This window comes from Odontesthes bonariensis, chromosome 24 (genome assembly GCF_027942865.1).
Source record: "Odontesthes bonariensis isolate fOdoBon6 chromosome 24, fOdoBon6.hap1, whole genome shotgun sequence".
NCBI lineage: Eukaryota > Metazoa > Chordata > Actinopteri > Atheriniformes > Atherinopsidae > Odontesthes > Odontesthes bonariensis.
In genome coordinates, this window is record NC_134529.1 from 12440643 (window position 1) to 12468246 (window position 27604).

Sequence of the window (27604 nt, forward strand, 5' to 3'; positions counted from 1 at the left end):
GGAAGCGTTAAGTTTTAAATTAATAATTTTAATTAATTTTGAGTTTCAGATGTGTTTTGAAAGCTCCTAACAGATGCATATTGGTCCATGAGCTAAAGGTCACTCAAGCATTTGTTTTTGTTTCCTTCTCCTCCTTGAGTTTGGAGATGTGGATTAGCACAGTTTTAAGCATTTAACACCCATTAATAGCTCCACATGTGCTTGTTTTTTTCCCACTGCTCACTGGCAAGCTGCACAGAGCTTAAGAGACAGGGGATGCTGAGCCTTTGGTTTTACAACCCAGCAGTGCTGGTTCCCATTGATCATGAGTTAGGCCTCGCACCTTTTCAGACATGAAAGGTCTGGCAGAAGCTCTGGTGACAGCTGCATCCTCTGTCCAAATAACAACTCAGTCTCCGAGCACTGGCTCTTTAATCTTCTTTTTTTTGGCATAAGAGCTAACATACTTAGCAGGATAATGTAGCTTCTTTTCAAGTATAGTTTGTCTTGCAAAGTGTGTACGTTTCTACCCTTGAAACAATTCTGGTGAGAGCTAGTATTATTCTAGTGTTAGTGTTATTTTTCAATATCTAAATGAAATTGGGATTCCTGGTTACAGTACAGGGGCACAGTGGGCGCTGGCTCCTCTGATTCTGACCTAACTTCTTTGATAAACTGTTTTTCTATGACTCACAAAATGATTGTGGTTCATGGTCTCCGTTTGACCTCCATTCTGAAGACACACGCAGACCTGACTTACCAGCGTGGCGTGAACATCTCAGGTGAAACCGTGTCCTTTATTAGACAGATCACATCAAACTGACAATTGTTGTCGTACAGACTTTAAAGAGTAATTTCCCACAAAGGGAATCTAATTATTTGTCTTTCTATCACATTATCCGCCTATTTAGCCTTATTCACACAAAGGTGATAACGAAGTACCGCCTTCGGGAAGGTCGCATTTTGGCACTTTCGGTGGTCTTTGAACTTTTTTCGCCTGAGCTGTGAACCAATAAACCTCCGGAGATCTGCATCTATATAAATACGGTTTGGCTACATTACTTTCACACAATCCTCCTGTCATTCACCCTGGATGTCATCCTCGCTACACAATCGTCTGGATTTCGAACATGGATCTGGATGACGTTACAGCTAAAATCCTTTCTGAATGGAAGTGCCTTGAGGACACCTCTGGAGAAAATCAAGAGCCACTTCAGTCCACCTCACCGGAGTCTGCGATGGATTCCATGTGCTCCTCGCCGGAAATGTGTTACCCCAACGAGCATCAGGAAATCAAGGGTTTCTCTTTTGGCCTCATGGGGCGTAAAGAGGCGCGGGGAGCGCAAAGGCACAGCAAGTCAAAGATGTCCACTAAAAGGCGCATGAAGGCCAGCGAGAGGGAGAAGATGCGGATGAGGAGTCTTGCAGAAGCTCTGCATCAGCTCCGTGACTACCTCCCGCCGGACTACAGCAAGAGAGGCCAACCCCTGACCAAGATTCAGACGCTCAAATACACAATTGAATACATCAACAAGCTTTCGGACATTCTGAGACGTGCGTAAAGGACGCAGCGTGGATAGCTTTTACGCACAAGATTAACTCTCACCTGGACTACAGACTACCTGGACATTTTCTGAAGTCAATGAGATGTTACTTATAATAACGGAAATGTTGTCTTAATTTTGTAGTTTTTCCCTTTGTTTTTTGTCTGTCGTGGTGTAAATATTGTGAGCGTAAATGGCAAGTATTTGTATATGAGGCTGCCTATTTTGGTATTGTGAAATTGTTGTTAGACAGAGTTTATCGTTGGTATATGAATATGTATGAAATACAGCTTTACCAATACATCTTTTTAGTTTTTTTCTGTTTGTGTTAATGTAATTAAGATAAATTGTAGACTTATTGAAATCGTTTTGAATCCCACAGTTGTTCCTTGTTTACTTTAGATTTTAAGACTTTAGAATCCGTTGCTACATGTAGTTTTACGTTTATTGTTCTGAAAGATATTCAATATTTTTTGTGTGAAAGACCTTTTTCTTTGTTGCATATGAGGTTATAGGACCTATTTTAAATGCTATTAAAGAAATCTTTTGTATTAATGGTGTCTCTCCGTGTTTTCTACAAGTGAGTTCTTAACATTTTCCATAAACTTATTTGATGTGTTGAACTTGAGGCGCAGATAATGAACTAATCGTTTTCAGAGATGAAGCTAATTGGTAGTACGTCAGCTAATTCCTCCAATCAGAAAAGGAGAATGCTGCGCTCATGCTCAGAGCTATAGAGTAATACAAGAGAGCAATACTTTTTACACCACTCTGCTCATGCTGAATGAGCCGGAGTGCTCTGGAATGAGCGAAGCAACGAGCAGCCAATCAGAAACTAGAATTTATCTTGATGGGCGTGGTTGTAACCCAACGTCTGGCTCACAAAATAAATCCCAGCCTGGTAAACCCGACGCCATTTCAAATTGCTTAGAAACCTTAAAAGCTGCAGGGAATTTTGTATTTTTAATTTTTTTTTGCTGTATTTTTATTTTTAACTGTCACTTTTTAAAATCTACCTCGCCGGCACCAACAACGGAAGTAAGTTATTCCTGCTTTTCTTCTCACCGGAGCACCCAAGGCATTAAACCGCACAGGAACGCCCCTTTCGTGCCTGATTAACGTTTATCATAACTACTGTCTTGTTGTTGTTGGCTGTTTTAATTTAATTTTTGGTTTGGATAATGCCGAGTCAGCTGCTTTGTACACGATATAATGCAATTATGCCAGGGCTGCTCAATACCCCTGGAATTAGACGGCGTCCCTCTGAGTGTTTGCACGTTACATTAACATGCTGAGCTCAGCCTGTGCTGCTACTTGTTGAATAATATTATGTTGCATTATTAGAGGTGTGAATTGTCATGCCTGTGTTGCTCTCAGATTAACATTTAGGAGCTCACACAAGCGTCAACTGTCTCCAAGGACCAGGATAAAAATGTTTCCATGACGCGCGGCGTGCCTGTGGCTCTGCTGGATCGTTTTACTCGAAGTAGATATCTTTGTTAAAATGTACAGTATGTATGTGTCCTCCACGACACAGTCAGTGTTTTTAATGCTCAGGTTTGTTGCCGTGTGCATTAGGCAGTGCACTCATCAAAGTCACCGATTAGCAACGTTATCAGTCTGTAAAAGGGGATTGTAATTAAGCATTAGATGTAGTTAGGACTCTGCTGAGTTGATCAAAAATAATGATTTAAATAGATTTTACTTTGTAAAGGAGTTTGAATCATCCCTCATTGATACAGATGGGGTCTAAATAAAACGAGACACATTTCTGTGTATGGGGCAGTACAATGTCACATCACAAATTTCAACCTCCAACATGGACAGTGACATGAAGTGAAATAAATTTCACTCAATAAATGTACTGTTTGATTGCTCTTCTACACACAGGAACTGGTCTGTGTGTGGCCCCTTTTAACCAAGAATGTGCTCCCCTGGGGTAGCTGCTCCTTGACAGCAAGCTTAGAAAGTGGCTTAAAAAATTCTCAAAACTTTGTCAATTTCATACTTAACTCCCTCCCTCCCTTTACACATAGTTCCCCAGTGTCCCAAAACATAGTGTCTTTCTCTCTGTATTCTGATAATGTTCCTACTATAAGCTTTGACTGTGTGTGCATGCACACACCCATCTGAACATTGCAGCTAATGCCATGCTAAGGTTTTAATTTACCAAGACCCGCCGTAGGGTATCTTGACAAATTGTTTTGTCGTGATGTCGATGCACACAACTGAAACTTTTAATCCGTTGATTAAGAAATGGAGTTGTTTAAGGAAACCTGTGCGATTGTTGCATGTCTTTGAACAAAAATTGTATTTGAGGTATTGCACGTGAAATCCGTAAAGTAGTATAAAACATTTCTTAAAGGTTAAGATGAGTCTTGAAACCAATGAAGTTGTGAACAACACAACTGGCTGTTTCTGAAGATGATGCAACATCAGCGTAAAGTGGAGGTCACAGGTCACCCGGTCCACTCATGAAGATCATCATGCTTGATTGCCTGATAGCTGCAGGGAGGTCAGGGATTCATTTCTGCATGAATTTACTTTTTCTCTACAGAGCTTAAAAAAAAAACACATTTTACACATTAAAGCACGAAATATGCTTGAACGTAGATTTTCCTTCAATCAGCATCGTTGATTTGTTTATTTGCTTCTTTTAACCAGTGAAATCTTTTGATGTAAATAAGATACAACCTATGATTAAATCACAATTCAACAATCAGCATATATAAGATTCACATCAACTCATGATACAAAATACGAATGACCTTTAGAAAAATAATTAAATGAGATTTAAATATAAAAACCCAAATGGGCAACTGTCCTCCTCGCCATATTCTTTATTTTACTCTTACCCTTTAGTCTCCTCCTCAACTTGATTTCTTTCCTTAACCTTTTTTGTGTCTAAGAAACTCAAGCATGTTACTGTGGACTTGCTGTTTGATTGATCTCCATCATGAAGCCCGATTTTATGACTGTTGATCTGAATAATTTCAGATGGATGGAGACAGAGAGGAGAGGGTCACTGAGACCTCAAAAACTCCCAAGAATGAATACGAGAGACCTGCCGCTGAAATGAATTCCAGGTTCGTCTTTCTGTCTTTTAGAGCCTTATGCTGTGTTTCTGTCAGTCAGTGTGAAGGTACCCTAACTGTACTTTTGTAGGTGATTTTTCTTATTGTTTTAGTTTATCTTATTTAAGTAAGATGGGACTTAACAATGTTCTCTACAGTGCACTCATAAGTCATTCTCAGTCTGTTTTTTAAGGAAATATTGTCATGCCATACTTTTTTCCCAAAATAATTACACATATATCTGTATAGAGAGTACATTTGCTTATTCTTAAGTGAGAATTGAGAATAAGCAAATGAACTAAATCAGGGCTCAAACTACTCCTGGCACAACTTTACCACTGCTCGACGGCCTAAATATTCATGTAAAAGAGTTTATTGTATCTTTTATTGCTATCATTACCAGCATTCGGTCAGAGACTGAGAGGTTACAAGAGACTTAATTTCTGTACATCTGCTAAACAATCAGTGGGCTAGTTGTTGCTCTAACCCATTGACCCATGTTCATATATGTCGTACTTTAGCATTTGATAAAAGCTATATGTAGGCTTCTGGTTGCATGTTTAACATACTCCAGGTTTGACATGTCACTAGAAAAAACTAATTGTTAGTCCAACCCAAAACGGACTTTAAGATGCACATAAACGAATTATTCTGACAAAAATAGAGCTTCTCCAAACCGCACCTACACTCTCAGACAATGAGGTTGTTGCTTTGTTTTACCCCTGTGTGTTCGCACTCAGGTAGATTCAAATGGGCCGAGGCATTTTGTACATTTCAAAGTTCCATCTTTTCCTTAAATCAGCACAGTGTAATAGTATGATAATACAGCTGAATACACAATAGGCTAAGTTGAGCTGTAACCATACTTATAATGATGTCGGATTAGAAAACACAAATATCCTGTTTGACATTTTACTGTTCAGCCTTATAAAGCCAGAGAGCAGTTGGTAGTCGAGACTGTTTTTTTTTTTGACTGGTTATTCAACATTATTTTAGATCCTGCCAAAAAGTTAAGAAAAACAAGGGACTGGCCTTTGATTTTGTCATGACTTTTATAGATTTGTGGCGGTGGTAGTTGCTGAGTGTTGAAGTTAAATGTGAAGGAGAAACGATATATACTTGGTCTCGTGTTTCTCTTATCTTATTTCTACAGGGGTCGTGGATTCAAAGGCCGTGGTCGAGGGGGCCGTATGGGTCGAGGCATGATGAAAGGCTTTGGCCCACCTGGACGTGGGAGAGGTCGAGGGAAGGATGGTGCTATGAATGGACTCGGGCCCATGAGGTACTGTCTTAGAGATAGTTGAAGACTGCTCAGTGTGTTTGAGTTGCAGTTTGAGTTCGGAGACACCAGGTCATTAGTATTAAATCTGTAGATGTGTCCAAACATTTGACGGATACTGTATCTTTAATTCAGTGGTTGGTCTGTTTGGTACAAGTTGTGTCCCCAATTAAACGACTAGCTTTTAGGTTTATAGTATTAGTATGACATTAAGATGCTTAATTCTTATACAGTAAATATGAGTTTTGATACATTTCACTTGATCCCTTTCGCTTGCAGAGGAATGGGGAGGATGCGACCTTACCCAGACCTTAGAGGCCATCGAGTTAGGGGTGGACCAATGGGCATGGGCCCTCCCCCTCCTCCTCCTCCCTTTCCTCCTCCTCTTCCTCCCATGCACCTCAGAGGCCCCTTTCCACCCATGCCCAGGTATTCTCCTCACACACAAACAAAAACCCAGGCAGCAGATAGATGGCTCTGACAGAAGATTAGTCTGATATTGTTTAGGATGACTTTGAAGTTAAAAGTCACTGTTTTCCTTGAACTTTTCTGTACCCATTGAGGCAGTCGAACTCAACATTTCTATCTGTTTATTTTTTTTTTTTAGTAAAGCCTAGATGGATATAGAGATGTTGTCATTCTGTTATCACTTTTCACAAATTATCTCAGTGCTGCATCCACAAGAGATCACTAGCAAAATGTTTTTAGTTAAATTTGAAATTTTTCTTAATAAAATATTATGTAAAGTTTGACTGTTTCGCTTGTCCCTGTTTATAGGCATGGACCCCCTCCACCCTCTCCACCGGGTCATCCTGGCTTCAGAGGCCGTGGCATGCCACCTGCCGGACCACCACGCCACTTCCACCCCCGTGGACCAAGAGGGTAAGACTGGTTTTGGTATTAATATCACACCTCAGCTCTTCAGCTTACATCTCTACTCTTTGCTTGCACACTCTTGAGCTTGTTCAATCAAATCTGTATAAAATCTCTCAGGGCTGTGGTCGATATGCACGATCCTGTCCGTCCCTTTCTCTTAAGCCTCATTATAGCTCAATTTATATACTTGCTCTTGAATAGCCACAGTTATTTCAGACGGGTTAAATCACTTATATGGCACAGCATCACATCTTAATAGTCTGAACCAATACAACATTTTTTCAGTTAAGTCAGTTCGTAAATAGAAATATACTCAATGCTAAACTTCTTGAAGCCAGACGCTTTTTGTTTGGATCTCTGAGGTACAGTTGATGAGCGGGGATCCTACACTCCCAGTCCAGTAGTTCAGAGATGGCTGCTCTTATCAGAGTGTGCCCCCTATTGGCCAAAGCCAAGAATCCAATGTGTGATTTTATCCTTTTACACAGTTACCACAATGGACCGGTCTCTCCTCCGCCTCACCCCCCACCTAGCAGAGGCCAGAGGTGGCCAGGCCCCCCTGGTGGCCGACGCTTTTAACACAGCCTGCCCTAAAAACTATAAACGAGCACCTGTTAATGTAGAAGTTGCCTAAAAGTGGTGCGGTGAATGAAACACCCCTGAAGTTTGTGTTTATATAAAGTCCCTGAGTATATTGAGTATCTATAAAATGCTCTGTGGCCAAATGTTATTGGTATTGTCTGCTGTCAGTGGCATAATGTGGAAACTATTAATTACAGCTGAAGGCAGGTGAAATGAGTCTGTTAACCATAAATACTGTTTGAAGTTGTTAAGAGAAAAAACTGCTAAAATAAAGTTGAACTCGCTGTTCTCTAAAGGAAGAAAATTCATGTTAAAGTTTAAAAAGATGTTGTGTGATTCTTGTTAGTCACCCTGTTAGCCTTAATAAGTTTTGATTATTTATGAATATAAAAGAAAAAATGGGTGACACTGTATATTTGAAAGTGGGGGAAAAAAAAGAGTGCACAACAGCTCTCGAGCATCACTGTAAATTAGTCAAATGAACCTTGGAACTCCCGAACTTTTCCTTTTGTCACATGGAGATACTTGTGTTTTGTCACCAACTAGTGCAGCAAATATTGTTTAACACTTGCACAATTTTCAAGTGATGAGACAATATTGAACCTGTAAAGTATTCATCAATATTCAACTTTATATTTCATCTTAAATGTGCAGCTAATATTAAGTTATGGTTATTGTTGTTTGGAACATTCATGTGTGTCTCCAGCAATCTACTGTGTAATGACAAAAAGGCTTTATAAATGAATAGTATACTGAAATACTATATATATATATTATATATATGTATAAATATAGTAGCCTTTTTTTTTTATTAATATAAGTTAATGTCTATTTGCCTCAGTTAAGTAGAAGAAATTGGTCTTTTCTGTGTTTAGTTCTTTTGAAGTGTTACTTCTTTATGCACTGTAAGTAACACAACTTTTGTGACTATTGTGAATGTGTTTTGAGAACCAGCAACACATGAGATAGTCGTGGAAAAAAAGAATAAAATTAAAAATAAACTCCTTCTTCTTTTCTTTTTTTTTTTATCAAGTCTGAGAGTTGTCATTACAATTTACAATATATTTATAACACCTGAAAAATAAAATGCATTAAAAGTAAATTTCAATGCAAGAAATTCCTCTGTAGACTTGCTTTTGCTGTCCAAAGGTCCAAGAACCTTAAGGAGCATTATACTCATGTTCATCACACTCAATCCGGTTGCTGAGGGCTGAGATTTATGGCAGATCAGAGGAAGGATTTCAAAAATAAATGGGCATGAGATGTGTTTTCTAAGAACTGTAAATTCAGCTGGAGGACTCAGAGCCACTCCACTTGCAAGGCATTTCAACACTCGTGACTGAGCGTCATGTTATAGTTAAAACATCAGTGGTAGCATGTCTAAAAGGAGGACATCATCTGCAAAGGATATGCACTCTGATATGACCAAGGACTGTCCTATCTTATAGCTCTTCTAATAAGATATAAAAACTAAACTGTGGCTTCAAATTGGTCCAGGGTGTTCAGAAGATCTACTATAGATTTAAATGTTTCCTTCATGTATTTCTTGTTTTGTATTTTTATTTCTCTGCTTCTGTGCATCTTTTAATCTCAATGATTTGTTTCCAGTCATGTAGTTGCAGGACCTTTTGAGGTCAAAATTAAAACGCTTAGATTTAGCTCCTAAAATGTTTCAGTCTTTGTTAATGTCTGCAGCTGTTTCCATTATGTCTTAACTTAGGAAAACAAACCCTGCTTTAATACAACAAAAGAAATCATATGGGGCAAAGACATTGATTACATACAGCGAATTTTGTATGCACTGCTAGTACAAATACGAGGATTTGGCCTTTTATTCTCTGAACCACACAGAAGCTGCAGACCAAAAATGTGATCGATGACTCACCACTCTCTCTGCAGCCCCTTCTTTTTTCCACCTTTGGTTGTTCATAACAGACTGACTGTTGTTGTCTCCTGAAGGGGGGCACACAGTACAGTTAACCTCCCTGGTTCCAGGAACCCAGGCCCTCTCTCACATGTCCCCCCTCCTCCTCCATCTCCATCGACGTGACGCCTGAGGTTCAGCGCTTGGCTTAAAAAGGTGAGCCTCCTCTTGTGTCTTATTCCCTCTCTGAAACCAGGAGATTTTCTCTTTCAGGCCAGGTGGAATCACGGCAGTTAAACCAGAACCGGCGAAACAGAGCAATTCTGGGTAAATGGTGTACATCTGTGCTCTAAAGTCTTGAACATTTGGTCCCTTGTGTACAAATTCCAAGGAGTGTGCCAGGAAAAGGCGGGTCTGTTACCAGCTTGAAAATGTCAGCTTGTGCTCTCGAAATGATTTTTAATGAAATAATTTTGATTCCCAGTGAAGCTGCTTCATTTTGCAGGACCCGGTGTAGTGCATGCTGGGTCAGTGGCTCACTTTCACTGGTAGGGAAAAAGATGGCTGAAGCTCACTGATTCTCTTTTAATTTTTAATTGTGCACACAGTACTTCAGGGCCAGAATTCAAAAAGGAATTTCACAAACTCAAACAAGAATTTAGACAAAAGGAGACCACACAGTTTTGTTCACCACTTTGTTTGACAATATTGTCACTAATTTGCAAAGTTACAATTACAACAAATGGTGTCAGGATGAGCTGATGCGAGTTGAGTAACTACTGACAGCTGCACTTTGTTGAAGGGTTGACTCTGAAGTAATTTAGATTAGCAGTTTAGAATAGATTTACCAATGATCACAGATGAATCTCATATTAAGACAGGCTTCATAAAAAAAACTTGAGTGGGTGTGACTCTAATTATTAAGGTATACTTTTGTAAGCATGTACCACAGGAATAAGCTCTATTTATGAGATTTATGTACATCTTTTTGAAATTTTCATGAAATATCAGTCAATTGAGTATTATGCGAGTTTGAGAATTGTGCATAAGCAGAGAATCTATGCAAAAGCTCAAAAATTTAATCATGGGGATTTTTGTTTTGGAAATGTTGAGCCACTATTTGCTAAAACTCCTGTACGAAACAGGATTGGTGGCTTCCCAGTTCTAGATTTTTCAGTATCGCCGAGCTGGCTCATTTCTTACCGGGGTCCATCACCACGGTGACTTGCTTTGGAAACTCTGGTTTCGAGAAAAGAGATCAACACAAGTAAAGGTACCACCTTCCAACCTATCACTTCTCATTGAGAATGTAAAAATAATGCTCTTCGCTTTGTAGTACCACTTAGTGAGATCTGCATTGTTGAATCAGATCACCTAAAGAAACTGTGGATATATTGAACCTGCTCTGCCATCCAGGGCCCTGCTTTGCTGACTCTTTTTTTAATCCCTGGATATCAGCTCAGTTTAACAAACGAAGAGATGAGAACAACAAAGTTCATGTCTGTAAATGTAGCGATGGACCCAAGTATCTGATTCGGGCACTTAATTATGCTGTTGTGCACGCTGTGCTGCTTTCACTCCCACCTAGAAATTATTTGCAATTTTATGTTTTGTATGTTTGTAGAAATATGATTTAATAAATGCACAAAGTAAATGCTGTGTGTGTTGGTTTTGTGTCCTTCACCATTAATGCAAACCCACAAATAATCAAGCAGTGACTGCAGCAAGTTAAACACTGTTTTCACATTATAATAACATTTTTTTTTTTTTTTAAAAGGAGCACAAACAGCAACAACTTTTACTAAATGCAGAATTTCTTTACTTATAAACACATTAATTTCCACACAATGAATGCAAGGCTTGAAGCTGAAGGGGATCTGTTCTCGGCTTTATACAACTGAGGTTACTGTTGAACGCTTATAAGTCAGACATTTTCTTACACTCGATATGAACCCATTAAGTAACGGCTGTGTTTACTGGCTGGGCTTTTCGTCAGCGGGTTGCTCCTTCCACATCGGTTCCAGGATGTGATCTGGAACCTTCTCCATGGAAGTCTGACAATGAACAGAACAAGCAGAATAATAAAGTATTTGGATTTAACACTTTTCTGAACAATTATGCATTTTTTCTTTTCAGGAAGGGATAAGTTAATGTGTAATGCATATCAGACTTTGGCAAAAGCTTTCTCAGAGAGAAAACTTTTAAGGAGGTAAAGAGTTCAGTAGGATGGTCTCTAATGGAAAAGGCCAATCTCCCTTTTTCACAAACTGCGATCTGGGAACAGTTAGGGCAGCATCTGTGAAGCTGAATGGTCGGGAGGGAACATGCGAGGTCGGTAAGTCTGAGAAAGGGAGCAATTTGATCCATTCATGTACAACTAGGCCACAAGGAAGCAGTTTACTTGTGCAGAGTGAGACTGGGGATAGCGATGCTGCTAATGCTGCATTATACCTTTGTCACCTCCATGGCTACACCCTCGGGGAGGTTCCTCTGGATGTATTCAAGGTACATCTGTGCTGTGCAGCCTGTGATATGCGACAGCTACAAAAACAAAAAGAGACTTTATTAAACTACCCTGAATATTAAATACTGCAAACTTTTGCTTTTGTTGCAATCATTTAAAAAATTCTTTGTAACAATTCAAGCGCCCCACCTCAATCTGCCGGTAATGTGTTCTCATCTCATACTGGACCCTGTGTTTTTTGAAGATGTGTACTGACTTCAGGAGTGTGAACCTCTCTATGTCCCTGGGTGATTCAAAACTGTGGCAGAAGAAACAGATAATTAAAATTTGACATTATGAACAATGTGCTGTATCTCCAGGGGTTTTCAAAGTCTGAGAACGTAATTTCCCCCTCGGATAATGACACTCACTCCACCTTTTCCAAAGAGTTTTGCTCATTTCCTGTATGCATATAAGATCATTATGTTGTTTGATCCCATACACACTTAGCAAGGGAGCAAATTGAAGGAAAAACAGTCAAATACCTTCAGGACTAACGTATCTGATGTATTTAAGATAATCAAAAGTATTTATTTTAGATATCCTTGTGATAAACATTCTCTCAGCTTCATTCACTGAGACCCGAAACCGAAGCGCCCCGGTCGAGGCTTGCCTCACACTTTAAAACCTCTGCATTAGTTTAAAATATAAATAAATTGTTGCTGCTAAAACTCACACTTTGCTGAGATTTAGGCCCAGCTCTTTTGCCGCCAGGCTGGCAAAGAACTCATAGCTGTCCAACACAGCTTTGTCATGACCTTTGACCAAAATCACCACCTTCTGGTAGAGCACGTCCGGCTCTTCTGTGACCGTGATCTGGGTGGAAAACACAATACATATCCATATTAAGAGACTTTAAACCACAACAAATTATACATATTGGCGCTCTGATTGAAATTATGCGAGTACCTAAGAGCAAGGAAAATGTAAACCGGCCCAGAATACAGTCATTTAAAGCATTTACATCCCTGATCACTCCAACACTACTGAACACTTACAGTTGAAGCTGTTGATGACAACCGTGCTGCGGTGTGGAAGGAAGCGCTGGGTGTCAGTGGGACGTGAAACCTGCACACATTGTGGCATTGCAGCTGTAATAAAAATGCTCCGATAACTGTTTTGGATTATGTTATCTTCGCTCATTATATTCCCATACACTGACTAAACAAAGCACACGCCCCTGCCTTTCTGGAAATCCTAAAAATGTTTACTAAAATAAATACAAATAAGGAAGAAAAACAAGAAAAAAACATCATCACAATAAATTTTCAGGGTTCAGATTTAACTGAAGTATTTACCTTGGTTGATGGTGATTGATGATTCTGTGTCACAGTATAAACTCTACATGTTCCATATGTACTATTTTAGCATAATTAACCTGGAAGTTTTACAACCATTACCACAATTATAATACCCCCTTCATTTTCTTTACTTTTAACCTAAGACTTAATCCGGGGGGAAATATAATATAACATAATAAGTACAATAAGTTTTAAGTTAATTAAACTGTAAATCAGATCAACTGCACTGATGGGAGCTGTCTCGCAGTGTGAAATGATCTCAGAGTGATTAATATTGGTATTCACTGTGGTTCCACTTAAAACAAGTTAACCAGAAAAGCTGTTACTTACCTGGTTATACTACATTTTCTATAGCTTGAGCAGGTAGTCAAACCTCTTGGTCCCTGCGAAAAAAAAACAACATCGATTCATCAAATATTTGTCGAAGAATTTTAATGTTACCCACTGTGCTACTGCAGATTAGCACGAGCGACCAAATATCTATTATTTCCTGATCAGTTGCGTTAATCGTTTGAATGTATTGCCCGAACATGTTGCCCCAAATAAGAAATGTATAAAATAGTTTACCTGTTGTGAAACACCCCTCAGTATCCTTGCCAGAGTGAATAATTCTCGCCTGACGGCCAAGGGTGCAGCCATGTTTTTGAGAGGTAATCCAAAGGTGATATCTGCTCTCTACTGCCTCGCGTGTGCTGGAGGGTAAACTACAAGTATCATACTTTTCAGATATGCTGTTAGACATTTTTCATCACTAAGCTTTTCCATATACAGGTTGAATTTAGGTTAAATAACTACCAGTAATTAATGTCTAATTTTCACTTGAAACTTTCCATAAAAATAATTATAAATCAAACATTTTAATCCAACGAGAGTTTCAAAGTAACACAAATTTATATCATAAAAAAAGCATGATGGTAGTTTCCAAACTCTAAAACAACCATTTTTAAAATGAAAAGGAAGAGATACTTCATTCATTTTTCCAACTAAAAAGGCTTAACAACCATAACAAAAGAGAAACACCAGGGAGACTGACAAAGACTTTGTCCAGTCATTTATAAAACCTTATAAATCTATGACTAATGAGGTACTGTCACACTATTCTCAGTTCACTCAACAAAATGTATAAACAACAGGTGAGATGAGAGGAAACTTGTTTATTGCTGACGATGAAAGGCAAGATATTTGTGAATCTCAGTGGAAATGCACAAAATTCCATGCATAGAAAGAATTAGGTCAGAAATATGTTGGTATATTTTCTTAAACCTCATCTCCTCTCTTATAAAAAAAAAGCACACAATTATGATGGCGATCATCAGTGTTGAAGGAAATGTGGTTGCCGAATAGGGAACCACAGTCGTGCATTTTGGGATTGGCAAAATATAAGGAAACTCCATAAAGCAATACACACTATTTCAAAACAGATGACAGATTACCTCAAAGTAATTTATCTGATCTACACTATAAGTAATAATCCAATAAAAGTAATAAGAATGTTCAGTGTTTTAAGTCTATGTACTTGAATCAATTATTTCTACAGTGATGTGTTGTCACGTTTTTTTAATTGAGACAGTTTTATTCATCACTGCCTGACCCCAGCTTTCAAATCAGGCAACCTCCGCGTGCCTTTCCAGATTTTATCAGTATATCAGTGGCAACAAACGAGGTGAGTCTCGTCTGACAATAAAGACCTTGTATTTGTCTTCACGCGTGAAGGATCAAAGTTGGACAGTTGTTGGTGTGAATAATTCAATCGGTCTGGGTCACGTGCCTGTCACGTGACACAGCTGTCGGGCCCTGCCAGTGTACAGTAGCACAGGCTGCAGGCAGAGGAAGCGGCAGCAGCACACACTGAGCCGAGGTTAGCCCTTCACTGGTCGCTGCAGTTTCTTCGGCTTTCTTGACGACAGGGCTGGTATTATTCTTTGACGCTTTGTGCAGTACGCCGCCGACGCACGATCATTTTGAGTAGCTACAAGGTGATTTACAATAAACACTGGAACAATCCCGCGGCTAATGCGCTAGCCATAGCCGTGTTAGCGACGGTTGCCAGCGGCGGATGGACAGAGCCAGTCTCCGCTGATGGTGCCTCAGGTTCTGCTCTGCTAGCTGGTCGGTTAGCCAGTCTGCTATTACTGTTTGTCTGTTTTTGGGGGGTTTCTTTGTGACACAACGTACATATTTAACGTTAGCTATTATACTCTCGGACGTCTAGGTTAGATTAGTGTTGCAAAACAAAGCAGATAGATTTAGACCGGAAAAATTAATCCCGCGGTTGAGATGTTTTGGTCTTTGGAGCCAACAGCCCACTGTCTGGATCCAGCATCCACATTTTAGCTAGCCGTGGCTAGCAGGTATTTTATGGAGATGTATGTATTGGCATCATCTCACTAGCCTCAGCGATATTTAATAAGTTGTCATACATGTCATTATTCCTGTGTCTTTTGTTACGGTAACGTTACACAAGAAAGTGGCATATTTTAAGAGTGTTTCTTTTGTAGCACGGCGCTTAATGGATTGATTTTACAACCGTAACTTGTGTGTGATTTAGTCTTTTTGGGGGTTGGTTTGGATAATGACTTTTGTTGTTGTTGCTGTTTATTTATTTGTAGTAAAAAGATGACTCGAACACATCCGATAACAGCAGTTGTTCATTGGGTGTATTTTTCTGTCTGTAACATTGCCCGTTAATCCCCTCTGTCTTGTCTTTATGTCTTATTGGATGTGGTTGGGTATCCAATTTGTTTCGCCTCTTGCTTTCTTTGTTTTATATATCGTTTGTTTTCTTTTATTCATGTCAAAGTCTGGCTTCAGGATTCTCAGATGTTGCAGGATTAAATCCGAATAAAACGCTAACTGAAATTATATACGATATTTCTGAAATGGACTACTAAATATTCTTCCGCTGAGAAGTATAGTCCTCGAACTAACTCATTTGTTCGAGAGTAACATAAGTGGGGAACTATTTTAGGCTAGTGCATTAATATTTAAATTAAGGACTGTGGGCGGCAGGTGAGTGCTTTTAGCGCTTCCTCTCCGTTATACCATCCTCTTGACCGCTTTATAAATGTTCATTTTGAATCCTTTGTATGAGCCTTGATGCATGTTTGTGTGTCTGATTGCGATGTTTTTTGCATGACAATGACACTTTCTTTGTGTATTTCACCCAGCAGCCCTCTTTGGAATCCCCAAGGCTGCTTGAAGAGGCAGACTGGCTGAGGTGATGACGTTACCGGGAGAAGTGGATCTCCTGCGGGCTGACAGCTGATGGAGAGGAGTCCCTGCTCCTCCTCTCACGCACACAACCGGAACAAATGCGGAGGACAAGCAGCACAGAAATGAGACACTGATTGGAGTAAAACGTTACTCGCATTAACTGGAAGCACTGGGACGTGTTTGGTGGAAGGCGTGCGTTGCCTGTTTTTGAGTTTATGAGGTAAACCTCTCTGTGGATGTTTGTTTTGCTCCACCGCTGACATGAGTCTTGCATTTGTCATGGTGGATTTCTAGATATCTTTTTCACAGCGCTTTCATTTGTTGCCTTGTGATTGAAACTGCACCCACAAGGCAGCTCACTGATCAAACACATCACAATGACTTGAGTGCCTTTTGTTTTTGCAGCCCATTCGGCTACATGACATCGTTAATCCAGCAATGCTAAAGTCCACAGTTTTGTAACATCCTTTGTGTTTTTGAAGAAGTCTCCATTGATCAACTTTAATCAGTGTTGCAGGTCACCCTGATAGCCAAGCAAAAGCATAAGTACTATGCACCGTTGTCACTGTCTCACATCCGACACTGTGTCATTCGCCTCGGCAGAGGAGAGGCATTCATAACAGCACGTAAACGCCCACAAAGAACCTCCCTCTGGATAGATTTTTATTCAGGTGGTGTAGAAAGCTGCAGGGATGTTTGCCGCCGTGGAGCATGGCCCGGTGCTCTGTAGCGACTCCAACATCCTGTGCCTGTCCTGGAAGGGCAGGGTACCCAAAAGTGAGAAGGAGAAACCGGTGTGCAGAAAGCGCTACTATGAGGAGGGCTGGCTCGCTACCGGGAACGGTCGAGGAGTGGTCGGGGTCACGTTCACGTCCAGCCATTGCAGACGGGACCGGCCCACCCTGCAGAGAGTAAACTTCAATCTCAGAGGACACAACAGTGAGGTAAGCTGTTTGGTTTGATTGGAAAAGTCAGTTTGAGAATTTTTTTTTAAATTATTTATGTTAAAAAGAACAGTTGAAAAATGTAACTTCTTTGCATCATATCCTGCATAGCGATGACTATGTAACATCCTAACAAAGGACAACGTCACCAGTCGGTCTTTGTTCTTTCCAGCGAAGCGCTTGAAAGCGTTTAATGAAGGGATTTTTGCTTAAAATGATCTTAAAAGCAAAACGTGTTCAAGGCAGACTTGTTTATTTTATTGCGCTCATCGTTACTGAGCTGTAATTAAGTCTGTTCTCACTTCTGTTTGAGTTTACGTTTCTTTTATTTCTTTAACACCAAATGGTTCAATTTAAATCTTATTTCAATGAGTTACTTTATTGCTCTTTATTTAGGCTCCCAGTCAAATCATCCTCATACCATAAAGCCGCACACCAGTTTCTCTGCTTAACCGCATTAAAAGAAGGTGTTTGCAGACAAAACGTACTCCACTGGCCATTTCCTCCACAGCAGTTGATCTTATGTAACCAGAACAGGAGTTCATAAATGTTTTGTTTGTGGTTGGAGGCGAGTCTTATATATCGTCAGTGGCTCATTTTGACACGTTTTGACACTCTTGCATCAGATCCCCCCGCTGCTCCTAGTCAAAACATTGCAGTGCTCTATTCTCCAGCATTGCTCTTATCTCTCACTGTGGTTAAACCCCTCCAAGGTTTCTCACCACAAGTGCACTGATGCCGTCGAGTTTAATCATAAAAATCAGATAACTAACTCTTAGTCCCATATCTGCTGTGTGGGAGAACTGAATGTTGCTGTCAGGATACAACGGGGCTGGCACAAATGGGACTGCACACAGGTTGCGTTTTCTCTTTTGGTCTGTGTAGCTTGTTGGTCAGATGGAGCAGGGTGCTGTGTCAGCACTCCACAAGGCAGCTGAGGGGAGAGTGGATGAATCCCTACACGGAGTGACTGAAGCGCAGCAGAAATGTCATTTAACTCTGCCAACATGGGCCAAGTACAGATTCAGTAGTGTTGAAATTTTGCTTTTGTTATTCTAGTGTATTGTGAAGAAGGTTAAATCCACACGAGCGCCATTTACCCTCAGTTTTCTTGTTTCATGCTGAATGTGGTTTTATCCTTTACTTTAGGCTGATGTAAATATCTTCAATAATGCAAAGATAACTTAACAGCTCACATCTTTTTTTTTTTTTAATTTTATCAAGAGATGATATTGTATGTCTTTCTCAACCAGTGCACAAAGCTTTAGTCACTACATATTTTCTGCTGTGCTGCCTTTGTCATCCCTGTGCTCATAATTGTTGAACAATGAATGAAGGATGGTGTTTTGGAGGAGGGGAGCTTTGATTGCAATAGATTTTCACTGAGGTCATATTATTCTTGGTAGAGTTTGATCCATTTCTTTTGAGTTGCACCCATAATCTCAGATTAATATGTTTTCTTTTGCTCCTATCAAGATGGTTCTGATATCAAATTCAGAAACCGCTTGGACAAAAATGCACATTTCTCCTCCTGCTCTCATCCCAGCACCAGTAATGAGAGTAATAAATGTCCTCTCTACTTTCATGCTTCATTTGATACAGAGCGATAAATAAATGCTTTGGGAAATGTGAAATCCATCCCTTGTCCACCCTGTGCATAATTTGGGGTTTCTGACAGCTGTAGAAATCACTCCGCTTAATGGATTCTGTGAAGTTGTGGCAGATCTGTGTGCTCACTCAGCGTAAAATGTCGCCCCCTTCCCTGACAGTCCTGTCCTTTTGGGCGTCAGCGTTATCACTGAACACTCGTCGTTGTCTGTGTCCATTCACGCAGTTTAGCTTAAGCCTCGATAGGAGTGAGCCCACAGAAATTAAATAGGAACCCATTCTTTTGCCAGAAACCTCAAGTCTGCCTGTTATTCCTGTTGATGTATAGACCTGCGATGTTAGTGTAAGTGTGCTTCTGAATGAAAGTGTCCTTTAGATGTGGACCACTTAGTGCCATGTAGTAAAGTAGAAGCCAGCTCTTAAGCTGTCAGACATTTGTCAAGAACGAGGCAGACCGATAAAGACTCCCATGATCTTTTAGTATATGATACTGCCAGCAGTAGGTGTTAAAAATTACAAATAATTTTACTCATGACACAGTGGTTGGCAGTGCAGGCTAGTGGGAGTAAACACATCCACCAAAGCATCTGATGTTGTGGTGAAGCTCAGCTGTCGTGTTGCTTTGGTGCCCATTCTGCTGTCTCTCCTGACCTTATTCGGATAATGAGAAGGTTTTTATTTTGGTAGGTCTTTAAACACACTTTTCACACAAACTTTTCCCCCCTATCTACCTTCTTTATAGCCGGAATGAGAGATGTAGAGGGAGAGACATAAGAGATACGGTAATAACAAGGCGGCGGCAGCATCAGAAGGAGCAAGGTGGATATTATAAGTTGGCATCATCTTTTTATTCTGTCCCCCATTACCCCCTTTTCACAGTGGCCAACTGAGCACAGTGCTTTTTACTCACATGACCGAAGTTTCCTCAGCAGAAATGATCAGACTGAAATTAGACTGTTAAAACAACACACTGCTGTTATTATGGATTTAATACTGCAAACAATTCGGCTCAGTATAAGAGTAATCTGAGGTATGTCCTGTGATGAAAACAGTTGCCATCGGCAAACTTTTATGTCCACATACCTTTACACTCGTAGGCAGAAGTTGCAGAGTGAGAGGTCCAAAAATATATCAAGAAGACGAACAAGAAAAAAAATGTAGAAACTGAGAATTTGGCCCCAGTGCCCCAATTCTATTTTTATATAGTTATTTAATCATAGCTGCTAAACACGAGCAGGCATGTCAGTTGCACCACACTGAATTGAAACAGAAAATAGATGAAAGCACTATGTTTTACATCTTATTATATTACCGCACTGCAAAACAATCCAAGTGGGACATGCGTCAGAATAGATCAACACTTTTTTTTGACAGTCTGGAGCTTCTTTTCTATAACAGTGTGTCCAGATGCTGAACAAAGCAGGCAGCCAGTCACAAGGAGTCACTCTATGTGAAATGAACTTCTAAGACAGGCTTGACAGTGAATGTCAGTGAAGTTTTGGGCGAATTGTCTGCCAGTATCTTGTCATCTGCAGGCTGTGAGATATGTTTTATTGTAATATCATACGTTCTTGTTGGCTCAGGGCGAATGGTTGGGATTCCCTATACATAAAGTTTCCTCGGGTGACATTTATTGATGAAATGAAACTACGTATATGCTTTGTGAGTTTAAATCGTTGCACATGTTTTAGTTTTGAGCTGTTTTGTGTAAAATCAGTCTCTCCTGTCTCTCTTACCAATAGACTATCACTATAAATAATTCAGGGAATTCTTGGGTAAAGAAGATGGCAGTGCTGTTAATGATCCCTCTGCAGGTTCACTGACTGAAACCTGGTTATGACTTCTTTTTGATGGATCTTACTGGCCAAAAGCTTTGTTTATATATCGTCTTGGCTGAAGTGAAATTAAGCTGAATTGAAGAGTGAGTGAAATTGTGCCTTTTAGGGGCACAAAAGTTCACTGCTGTAAAACAATGGCTGTGCAGAATTTATAATATATGACGTAACTGATTACATCAATGTGAAACTTAATGCTGATCGTCATGTTGTGCCGGAGGCCAAGATTGCACTTGTAAACTAAACTTGATTACACTCTGCTCCTTTTCTAAAGATAAGTTTCATAGTCAAATCTCAAAAACAGGGAATTTATGAGCAGAGATGACAGGTATCCAGGCAACCATATGAATGACTAAACATGTGTTCACAAGTTCAACCAAATCTCCAGAGTTGTGATTCAAATCGTGGATCCTGGTTCCATCTCCTTTTTTTCCTTGTGGTATATCCAAACTACTAATAAAACAGTTTAGCAGGCATTGTAGATAAAAACAAAAACATGTGCACTCCTCCCTACCATCCACAAGAGACTTTGGGGTTGATTCTCTCCCAAAGGGAGAAGTCCCACTTGCTAGTTTCCCTCGAGGCCAAATCGAGGCTTTTCTCTCCAACAAAAAGGGACAAGTATCTAAGGCCCTAATCCAGCAGAGACGGGTTACACCAGGGCACTAGCTCATATTTACCATTTAGGCTATAGTTTATGTTTAACATCTTTGGCTTCTGTGGACTGCATAGTGATCCAAACAGGAAGTTTTGTCTGAACTGATTGTCTTATCAAAATGTTAAAGTTGAAAACGTACTAATTCTGCAGATTGGCAGATAGGCCAGTGAGAATGAATCCCTCTCTTAAATGAACAAAACCCAATGTTTCTCTTTCAGCCTCATGTTTCACTCAAGCTGTGTGATCTTTTCATGTGCTAAAAGTTATGTCTTGGTTAAGCCTCATAGATAAATCCGGATCCCTGTGCATGAATCAACAATGGTCTGGGCCCTGCTCAACTCTCTTAAATTGACAGGATCTTAAGCACTTTTGTGGTGTGCTTCAGTCTATTCATCTGTGAACTGTTAATGGAGACCACAAGGACCGCAAGACAAGTGGAATGAAGAATTATTCTTCTCGCCATGCACCCAACAAGTGGAACTGTTTTCCCCTGTTACCTTGTTTTTTTATACACTTCTATCTGGATCATTGGCTGTGTTTCCTGGTCTTGTTTATTTGTCTAATCGGTTATTTGCTGCGCATCACAGCTTTCCATCCTCATCCACCGTCTTTCTTGATCTCCTTCCCTGCGATGGTCACTACCCTTCTTCTGCCTGTCTCATTACTGAATGATGTGTTCTGCTTACTCCCGTCCTGATCACAGACACGGGACACCCTGCTTAGGTTTGAATAGTATACGGCCCCTTAATTGCATTAGAACGGTTGCACCAAATGTGCTCAGTGGAAATGGCTTTCCTGTGGTAATCCATCCTCGGAGACGACATGTTGCATAATACTTGGGCTCAGCTGCTACCTCAGGTCCTGGGTGTACTTATTTGCAGGAGGGACAGTGTGCCCTGAACATGGCGGGGTTTGTTTTGTTTTTTGTTGTTGTTGTTGTCGTTGTCAGGGATCAGACGACACATCTGAACACTTGGGTTCATCTTGTTTTAGAGATATGGTATTTGCAGGATAAAAGATCTTCTCTTTGTCCTACAGAACTAACAGCTCTGAGAATGGGAGGAGACAAAAATGATGTTACTTTATCTAATCTGTCACGATTCAGTTGTTCGGGACGAAGTATTTGTGACAAAAAGTGTTTAACAGAATCTGGCAAATCTTCCTGATTTAATTCTCCTTTATCCATTCCTTTGACTGCTTTATTAAAGAATAAAGCAGTCATCAAACATATTATGGAAAACATGACTATGGCCAACAGTTTGTTCATGATGTTTTCCCCCTCAGTGTCCTAGTTCTTTATAATTGTCGCTCTTCACAAAAGCTGTTTTCAGACATGACATACATAACATTAATTACTTCATTAGTCTGTTGAAATGACGACATTCAGTCATTCCGACATTGGTCACTTTGATATTAAAGGAGATGAATTATGCCTTTTTTTTTTGTGACACAAGTGACACAATTTTCTACCTTCTTTAATAAGTGTCTGTGTCATACTTCGGTTGAAATAACAGACACGGTTCCATTTCCTTTCATTGATTTCCGCCTCTATTTAAGCTGATCTTTTTGGAGCGTGGAGTGACCTGCTCAATTTTCCTCTGCCCCTTCTCTTCCTCAGGATCTTTTGAGATCTGTAGTACACAGTCACCCTTGGACCACATTATTACCCCATCAGGAAGTATACAGTAAAGAGAGCTCAGACCACAAGACAAACTGATAGAAGGGAAAAATACTTGACTTTATACTCAAATATTTACAATTTCTTTGTCTTGAGGCAAATCATCTATTGAACTGGCCTATTGTTTGAAAATAAACTTTGCAATGTAATGGCCGCCGGCTGGTTAATAACACCTTTGAGAACTTGCGCTGTAATTTATCCGTGACATATCAGCTCCATAAATTCTGGACATCACTGTCGCTGCATTCCTCTGAGAAATTTTTTAAAGTTTTTAGCAACTAAGAACCGTGGCTTATATGGCCAATTTTTCACAGATGAAATGAAATGGCTAATGATGAGATTTGATATCAACCGCAGATCAAAACGCAAGAGCAACTTCCCACTTCCAAGAGTCAGCGAACGCAGCATCATCTGAAGATGAAGCTAGGTGGAGATGATGAGAAAAGGCTGGATGATAAACGTTTTCCTGAAAGTCTGAACCAAATGACAAATTTCCAAATATGCGGGGCACAAAATAAAATGCCAGGGTAGTGTTTCTGAGTTGGCAGTGACTCTGTCATGGTGTCATTCAGACAAATGACAGTGAGGGACAGGACCGTGAGCGTGGGATTTCTGCAATTCTTGTGAAACTAAACAGGAAATCTGAGATATGTGAGATAAGTCCTTATTGCACAATAATGTAGCATATCACCAAAAACATATTTGTGGTGGATGAGATCAGAAAGCATCTTTATTTTTTGTACATGTTTTTGCATAATGAACAGGCAGGTTTATAAAGAGCTGTGATGGTGCTTGTCCCGACATCAACATTTGTTGTTGTCATGAGATTGATGGAAAGCAGTGCGTGTCTGAAGGAAGCTTAAGTCTCTGAACATGTACAGCATGTTATCAGTGAGCAGGGACATCAGATAAAGCCAGAGAAATCAAACCTTAACATTGTTGGACCACATACACTTTGAAGGTTATATCAGCAGCAAACAACTACTTCTTGCTGTACAAATAAAAAATTATTAAAAAAAAATCCCAGTGTTGACAGCCTCACATTTTCTCTTTGTGTGTGTTAATCCAAATTTCTCCCGTCTATGTAGCAGCGTTGAACTGGCTGCACACACATTCTGCATCAATATTTTGCAAAACATGGCCTTGGACCTACAGATGGGCTTTTTGTTTTCAGTTTTGATTTAGTTTGTTTTGGTCTGAGAAGCTGCCGCCCGAGGGTCACGCACAGTCATTTTCCAAGGGCTGTAATGTGCCTCCTTAAAGTGCTCCTAGAAATGAGATTATCTGCATATTGTGTATTATTTTGGAAACATTTTAGACACTAAATATGATCTAAAACCCTGTCACCCACACTCTCAGTAACATCCTTATTAAACTATATACGTATATATTAAATTCAGTGCTCCATTATCACACTGATTATTACCATATAACTGTTGAAACAACTACACATTACAATTCAGCAGCACGTTTTACGATTGATTAGGGTTTTATAACATACTAGATCGACTCATAAACATCTCAGAAGGCACCCCCCCTGCAGGTCCAGTCCCATTGCCTCTCTGTCACATTGCAAATCATTCCCGACCTGCTTCGCTCATTTGGTCTTGGTTGCTTTTGTATCAGCACAGCGCAGCGTTTTTCTTTAATAGAGCTCTGTGTCTGATTTAATATCTTGTCAGATACAGATCAGAGGAGGCAGTGTGGTTGTGGAAGGAAATGGGAGAATCATTTTCTCATTTGCTTGCTCTGTATTCAGTATTGCAGTATGTTCACTGTGTAGCCTTGACTTTTTCTTTGATGGTAATTAATTTGTCAGTAGATCCCAGGACTGCTGCTGTAGCTGTGTGATCAACATTTTGAAAAGATAGTTCTATTACTTTTTATCTGTTCCTGTCATTATCATGCTGTAAGCGAGATTGGTGCTGTTGAAGTGAAGTCTTGGTAGCTCTTTTCTTTGGTAGAGGTTAACATTTTGTCTTCATAGCAAAGACACATCGAAACTGTGCCACAGACAAACGTTGTCTTTGACTTGTGGATCGAAGTGTCCTTTCAGTTCTGCTGACTGCAGTGCAACCCAAAGCTGCGCCGTGATTTGATTTGGTCTTCGAGGTTAAGGTGTTAGGGTCAGCTCAGCTTCCAGTCCCTAAAATGGTGTATGTATTAGTCAGAACAGAAGCAGCACAATTGCAGAGCAGCAGCTTTGGTGGACCATCTGTAACCACACAGAACCCAGTACACAAGAACAAGCACAGCTGAAGCACCTGTGTCGACTCTCTGTAACAGCATTACTACTGTAACGTTTGTTATTTTATTCTGTGATGGAACAGATACACTCCTGTTTTAATCATTTCAACTGTCTACACACAGTCTAATTACTCATGTTTGTGGAAAGCAACATTTCTATTTTCTGCTTTTTATAACTGCAGCTACATTGATTGTGATCGTCTCTAAGCACTTCCTAAAGGCAGATGACCTACTGCTCGATATTGCGAGTTAACGTCAGTGTAGAATAGATACAGATGGAGCTGCAGGGTGGCTGCTGCTCTGTTACTGGTGTGTTACGTTGTGTGCATGAGATGCTAGTGAGGTGTGTGTGATGTAAATGCTATCATCAAAGGGTGTGCACGAGGCTCTCTGTAGATTAACACGTACATGACGATTTGTTGTGAAGGCTCGCACATGTCTGCTCTGCTGACGTGATTCATGATGCCCATGCGATGATTGCATCTGTATAGACACTTCCCAGCAAAAGGCCAGGGCTGGAATAACTACAGCAGTGAGCGCAGCAGCTTACCAAGGAGGAGCTGGCAACGCTTTCAGCTTTTTCAGCGTTTAAGAATTCAGAAACTTGTGGTTTCTTCTTCTTTTAATATGTGTTGGTCCCGATGGAATTTTGCTGCTTAATGTGTTACACCAAGCTTCTTTTAGCATCTGAACAATGATCACTGTCTCTTTGACATTACACATAAGAGTGAATAGAACGCCTTTGATTGCCTTGTGTCAGATTAACTGCATGTGGTCCTTTCTGTGATCCATGTGGCTCCTTGTTGTCCTGTGGCTTCTCCTTCTTATCCTGTCTGTCTCCATGTGACGTCTGATCTCCCTGAACACAGTGTCACAGCGAGGTGCTCATCTTTCCCCCGTGCAGGATACTTCACAAGCTCACACTAATCTCCACACTGAGCTAAATTTACAGACAAACAGTTTATTCTCCCCTCTACGAGGCTGCAGTTAAGTGTGCATACACGTGATACACAGCATGTGTAAACCTTATGCTAATTCATTCTCTGATTGTCTCGTGACACTTCTTTGTTAGGTTAGTAAATGGGTATGAATGATATTCACCCATTAGAACTGGAGCTCATACTTAATATAAAACCTCAAAACACCCAGTAGTTAGAATTGCTTTATGTGATATAATACCATCTGGAAAATCCACACAGATTTGTGTTCCTTATGCATGCAGTGGTTTTATCTTTGACAACACTGTCGCAGAAGCCTGTTAGCTTTGCACCCTGTGAGCCTCGTTTCATGAGTGATTGCTGTGTCAGACTGACGGATGGCAGGCTGCTTTTAATGGTCCATGAAAATGGTCAATTCAGTATGACACCGAAGTGCACTAAGATGGTTTGCATCACCCTCTTCACCGTGTCTTTCCAGCTAAGATGTAGTTGTGTCATAAATCTTTGGAAATTAACACATTGCTTATTTTCACTGTTTACAGGCACTTAATGAGTATTGGTAGAAGTGCACAACAGTATAACACAACAACACAACAAAATAATGAATAACAGGGTTCGTACGGTCATGAAAAACCTGGAAAAGTTTTGAAATTTTAAAAATAAATTTCCAGGCCCTGGAAAAGTTATGGAAAAAAATATTTTGTTGAAGTTTTGGAAAAGTCATGGAATATATCTAGTGTTTCATCGATTATCTTAATAACATTGATGTGCCGTAATAAAATGCAAATTGTCACGACTTGTCTTGGGTGGAAATGTTTTCTAGCGCAGTCTAGCGTGATGCTGGGCGATGTTACAGTATGCCGGGGAAGTGTAGCTTTAATAATCTGTGGCTGTCAAAAGAAAGTTACCGGCAATGGCTTGCCAGGGACGACGACCAAACTTGTGCCCGATGCAAGTTGTGTCACAAAACGTTCGATGTTTCAAATATGGGCGAAGCGGCCCTTGTTAGCCACCTGAGTGGTAAGAAACACAATGCTATCGCCTCAGCTACTACTAGCAGCCTAGCAATAATGGCTTTCGTGAGAACACAGGCAACAGACAAGCCGCCATCCAGCAGTGCCGCGGGTTCTTCAATATAGCAAAAGACGATCTACGAGTCAAAAAACGAAGTCCTGAAGGCCGAAATTTTATGGGCATTAAAAGTAATGAACTCACACTATTCTTACAAATCGTCAGAAGACACAAGCAAGCTGTTCGCCGCTATGTTCCCCGACAGCGAGATTGCTAGGAGATTCAGCTGTGGAGAGAGGAAGTGTGCGTGTGTGTGTACATTTGGGATCGCCCCTCATGTGAAGAGCATTTTACTTTCAGAAGTCTCAAACCAAACGAAGTACGTCATGGAGAAAAAACCCGATGAAATAGTGTATCAAATCAAATTTATTTATATAGCAGATTTCATGTACAAACCCTGTATGAACCCT

General features: G+C 40.2%; 4 protein-coding genes across 10 annotated transcripts in view; 3 read left to right on the top strand and 1 right to left on the bottom strand.

Annotated features, from left to right (window-relative positions):
• The first annotated feature begins 96 nt into the window (after positions 1–96).
• Positions 97–1781, top strand: msgn1 (mesogenin 1). The gene has a single exon (XM_075459339.1). It carries the CDS (start codon positions 1110–1112, stop codon positions 1539–1541), a length of 432 nt encoding a protein of 143 aa, XP_075315454.1. The 5' UTR covers positions 97–1109; the 3' UTR covers positions 1542–1781.
• Positions 1782–2412: 631 nt separating this feature from the next.
• LOC142375572 (uncharacterized) lies at positions 2413–9909 on the top strand. The gene is made up of 6 exons (XM_075459661.1): positions 2413–2561; positions 4521–4609; positions 5751–5879; positions 6156–6305; positions 6654–6758; positions 7241–9909. Exons 2-6 carry the CDS (start codon positions 4521–4523, stop codon positions 7329–7331), a joined length of 564 nt encoding a protein of 187 aa, XP_075315776.1. The 5' UTR covers positions 2413–2561; the 3' UTR covers positions 7332–9909.
• A 1085-nt stretch (positions 9910–10994) lies between these two features.
• mrps10 (mitochondrial ribosomal protein S10) lies at positions 10995–13661 on the bottom strand. Its single transcript, XM_075459660.1, has 7 exons — positions 13570–13661; positions 13333–13385; positions 12700–12769; positions 12378–12517; positions 11852–11960; positions 11650–11739; positions 10995–11252 (listed from the first exon to the last, which is right to left on the bottom strand). Exons 1-7 carry the CDS (start codon positions 13639–13641, stop codon positions 11172–11174), a joined length of 615 nt encoding a protein of 204 aa, XP_075315775.1. The 5' UTR covers positions 13642–13661; the 3' UTR covers positions 10995–11171.
• Positions 13662–14792: 1131 nt separating this feature from the next.
• Positions 14793–27604, top strand: part of tulp4a (TUB like protein 4a) — a 31488-nt gene continuing 18676 nt past the window's right edge. Inside the window, exons 1-3 of one of the 7 annotated variants that reach the window (XM_075459658.1) lie at positions 14808–14978; positions 16170–16435; positions 16875–17159. In XM_075459658.1, the coding sequence (XP_075315773.1) occupies positions 16908–17159 (252 nt within the window). In that variant the 5' untranslated portion in view covers positions 14808–14978; positions 16170–16435; positions 16875–16907. Of the gene's footprint in view, positions 14979–15022; positions 15112–16169; positions 17160–27604 lie in introns of those variants that run through there. The other 6 variants (XM_075459653.1, XM_075459659.1, XM_075459654.1 and 3 more) reach the window with 6 other exon arrangements.

Bases quoted from the DNA above. Each gene is read 5' to 3' on its own strand.
- msgn1 (XM_075459339.1), top strand. From the start codon at position 1,110: ATGGATCTGGATGACGTTACAGCTAAAATCCTTTCTGAATGGAAGTGC.
- LOC142375572 (XM_075459661.1), top strand. From the start codon at position 4,521: ATGGATGGAGACAGAGAGGAGAGGGTCACTGAGACCTCAAAAACTCCC. The intron at 4,610-5,750 runs GTTCGTCTTTCT...TTATTTCTACAG, and splicing joins GCCGCTGAAATGAATTCCAG to GGGTCGTGGATTCAAAGGCC. The intron at 6,759-7,240 runs GTAAGACTGGTT...CCTTTTACACAG, and splicing joins CACCCCCGTGGACCAAGAGG to TTACCACAATGGACCGGTCT.
- mrps10 (XM_075459660.1), bottom strand. From the start codon at position 13,641: ATGGCTGCACCCTTGGCCGTCAGGCGAGAATTATTCACTCTGGCAAGG. The intron at 13,386-13,569 runs GTAAACTATTTT...TTTTTTTCGCAG, and splicing joins TGAGGGGTGTTTCACAACAG to GGACCAAGAGGTTTGACTAC. The intron at 11,740-11,851 runs GTGGGGCGCTTG...TTGTTTTTGTAG, and splicing joins CACATTACCGGCAGATTGAG to CTGTCGCATATCACAGGCTG.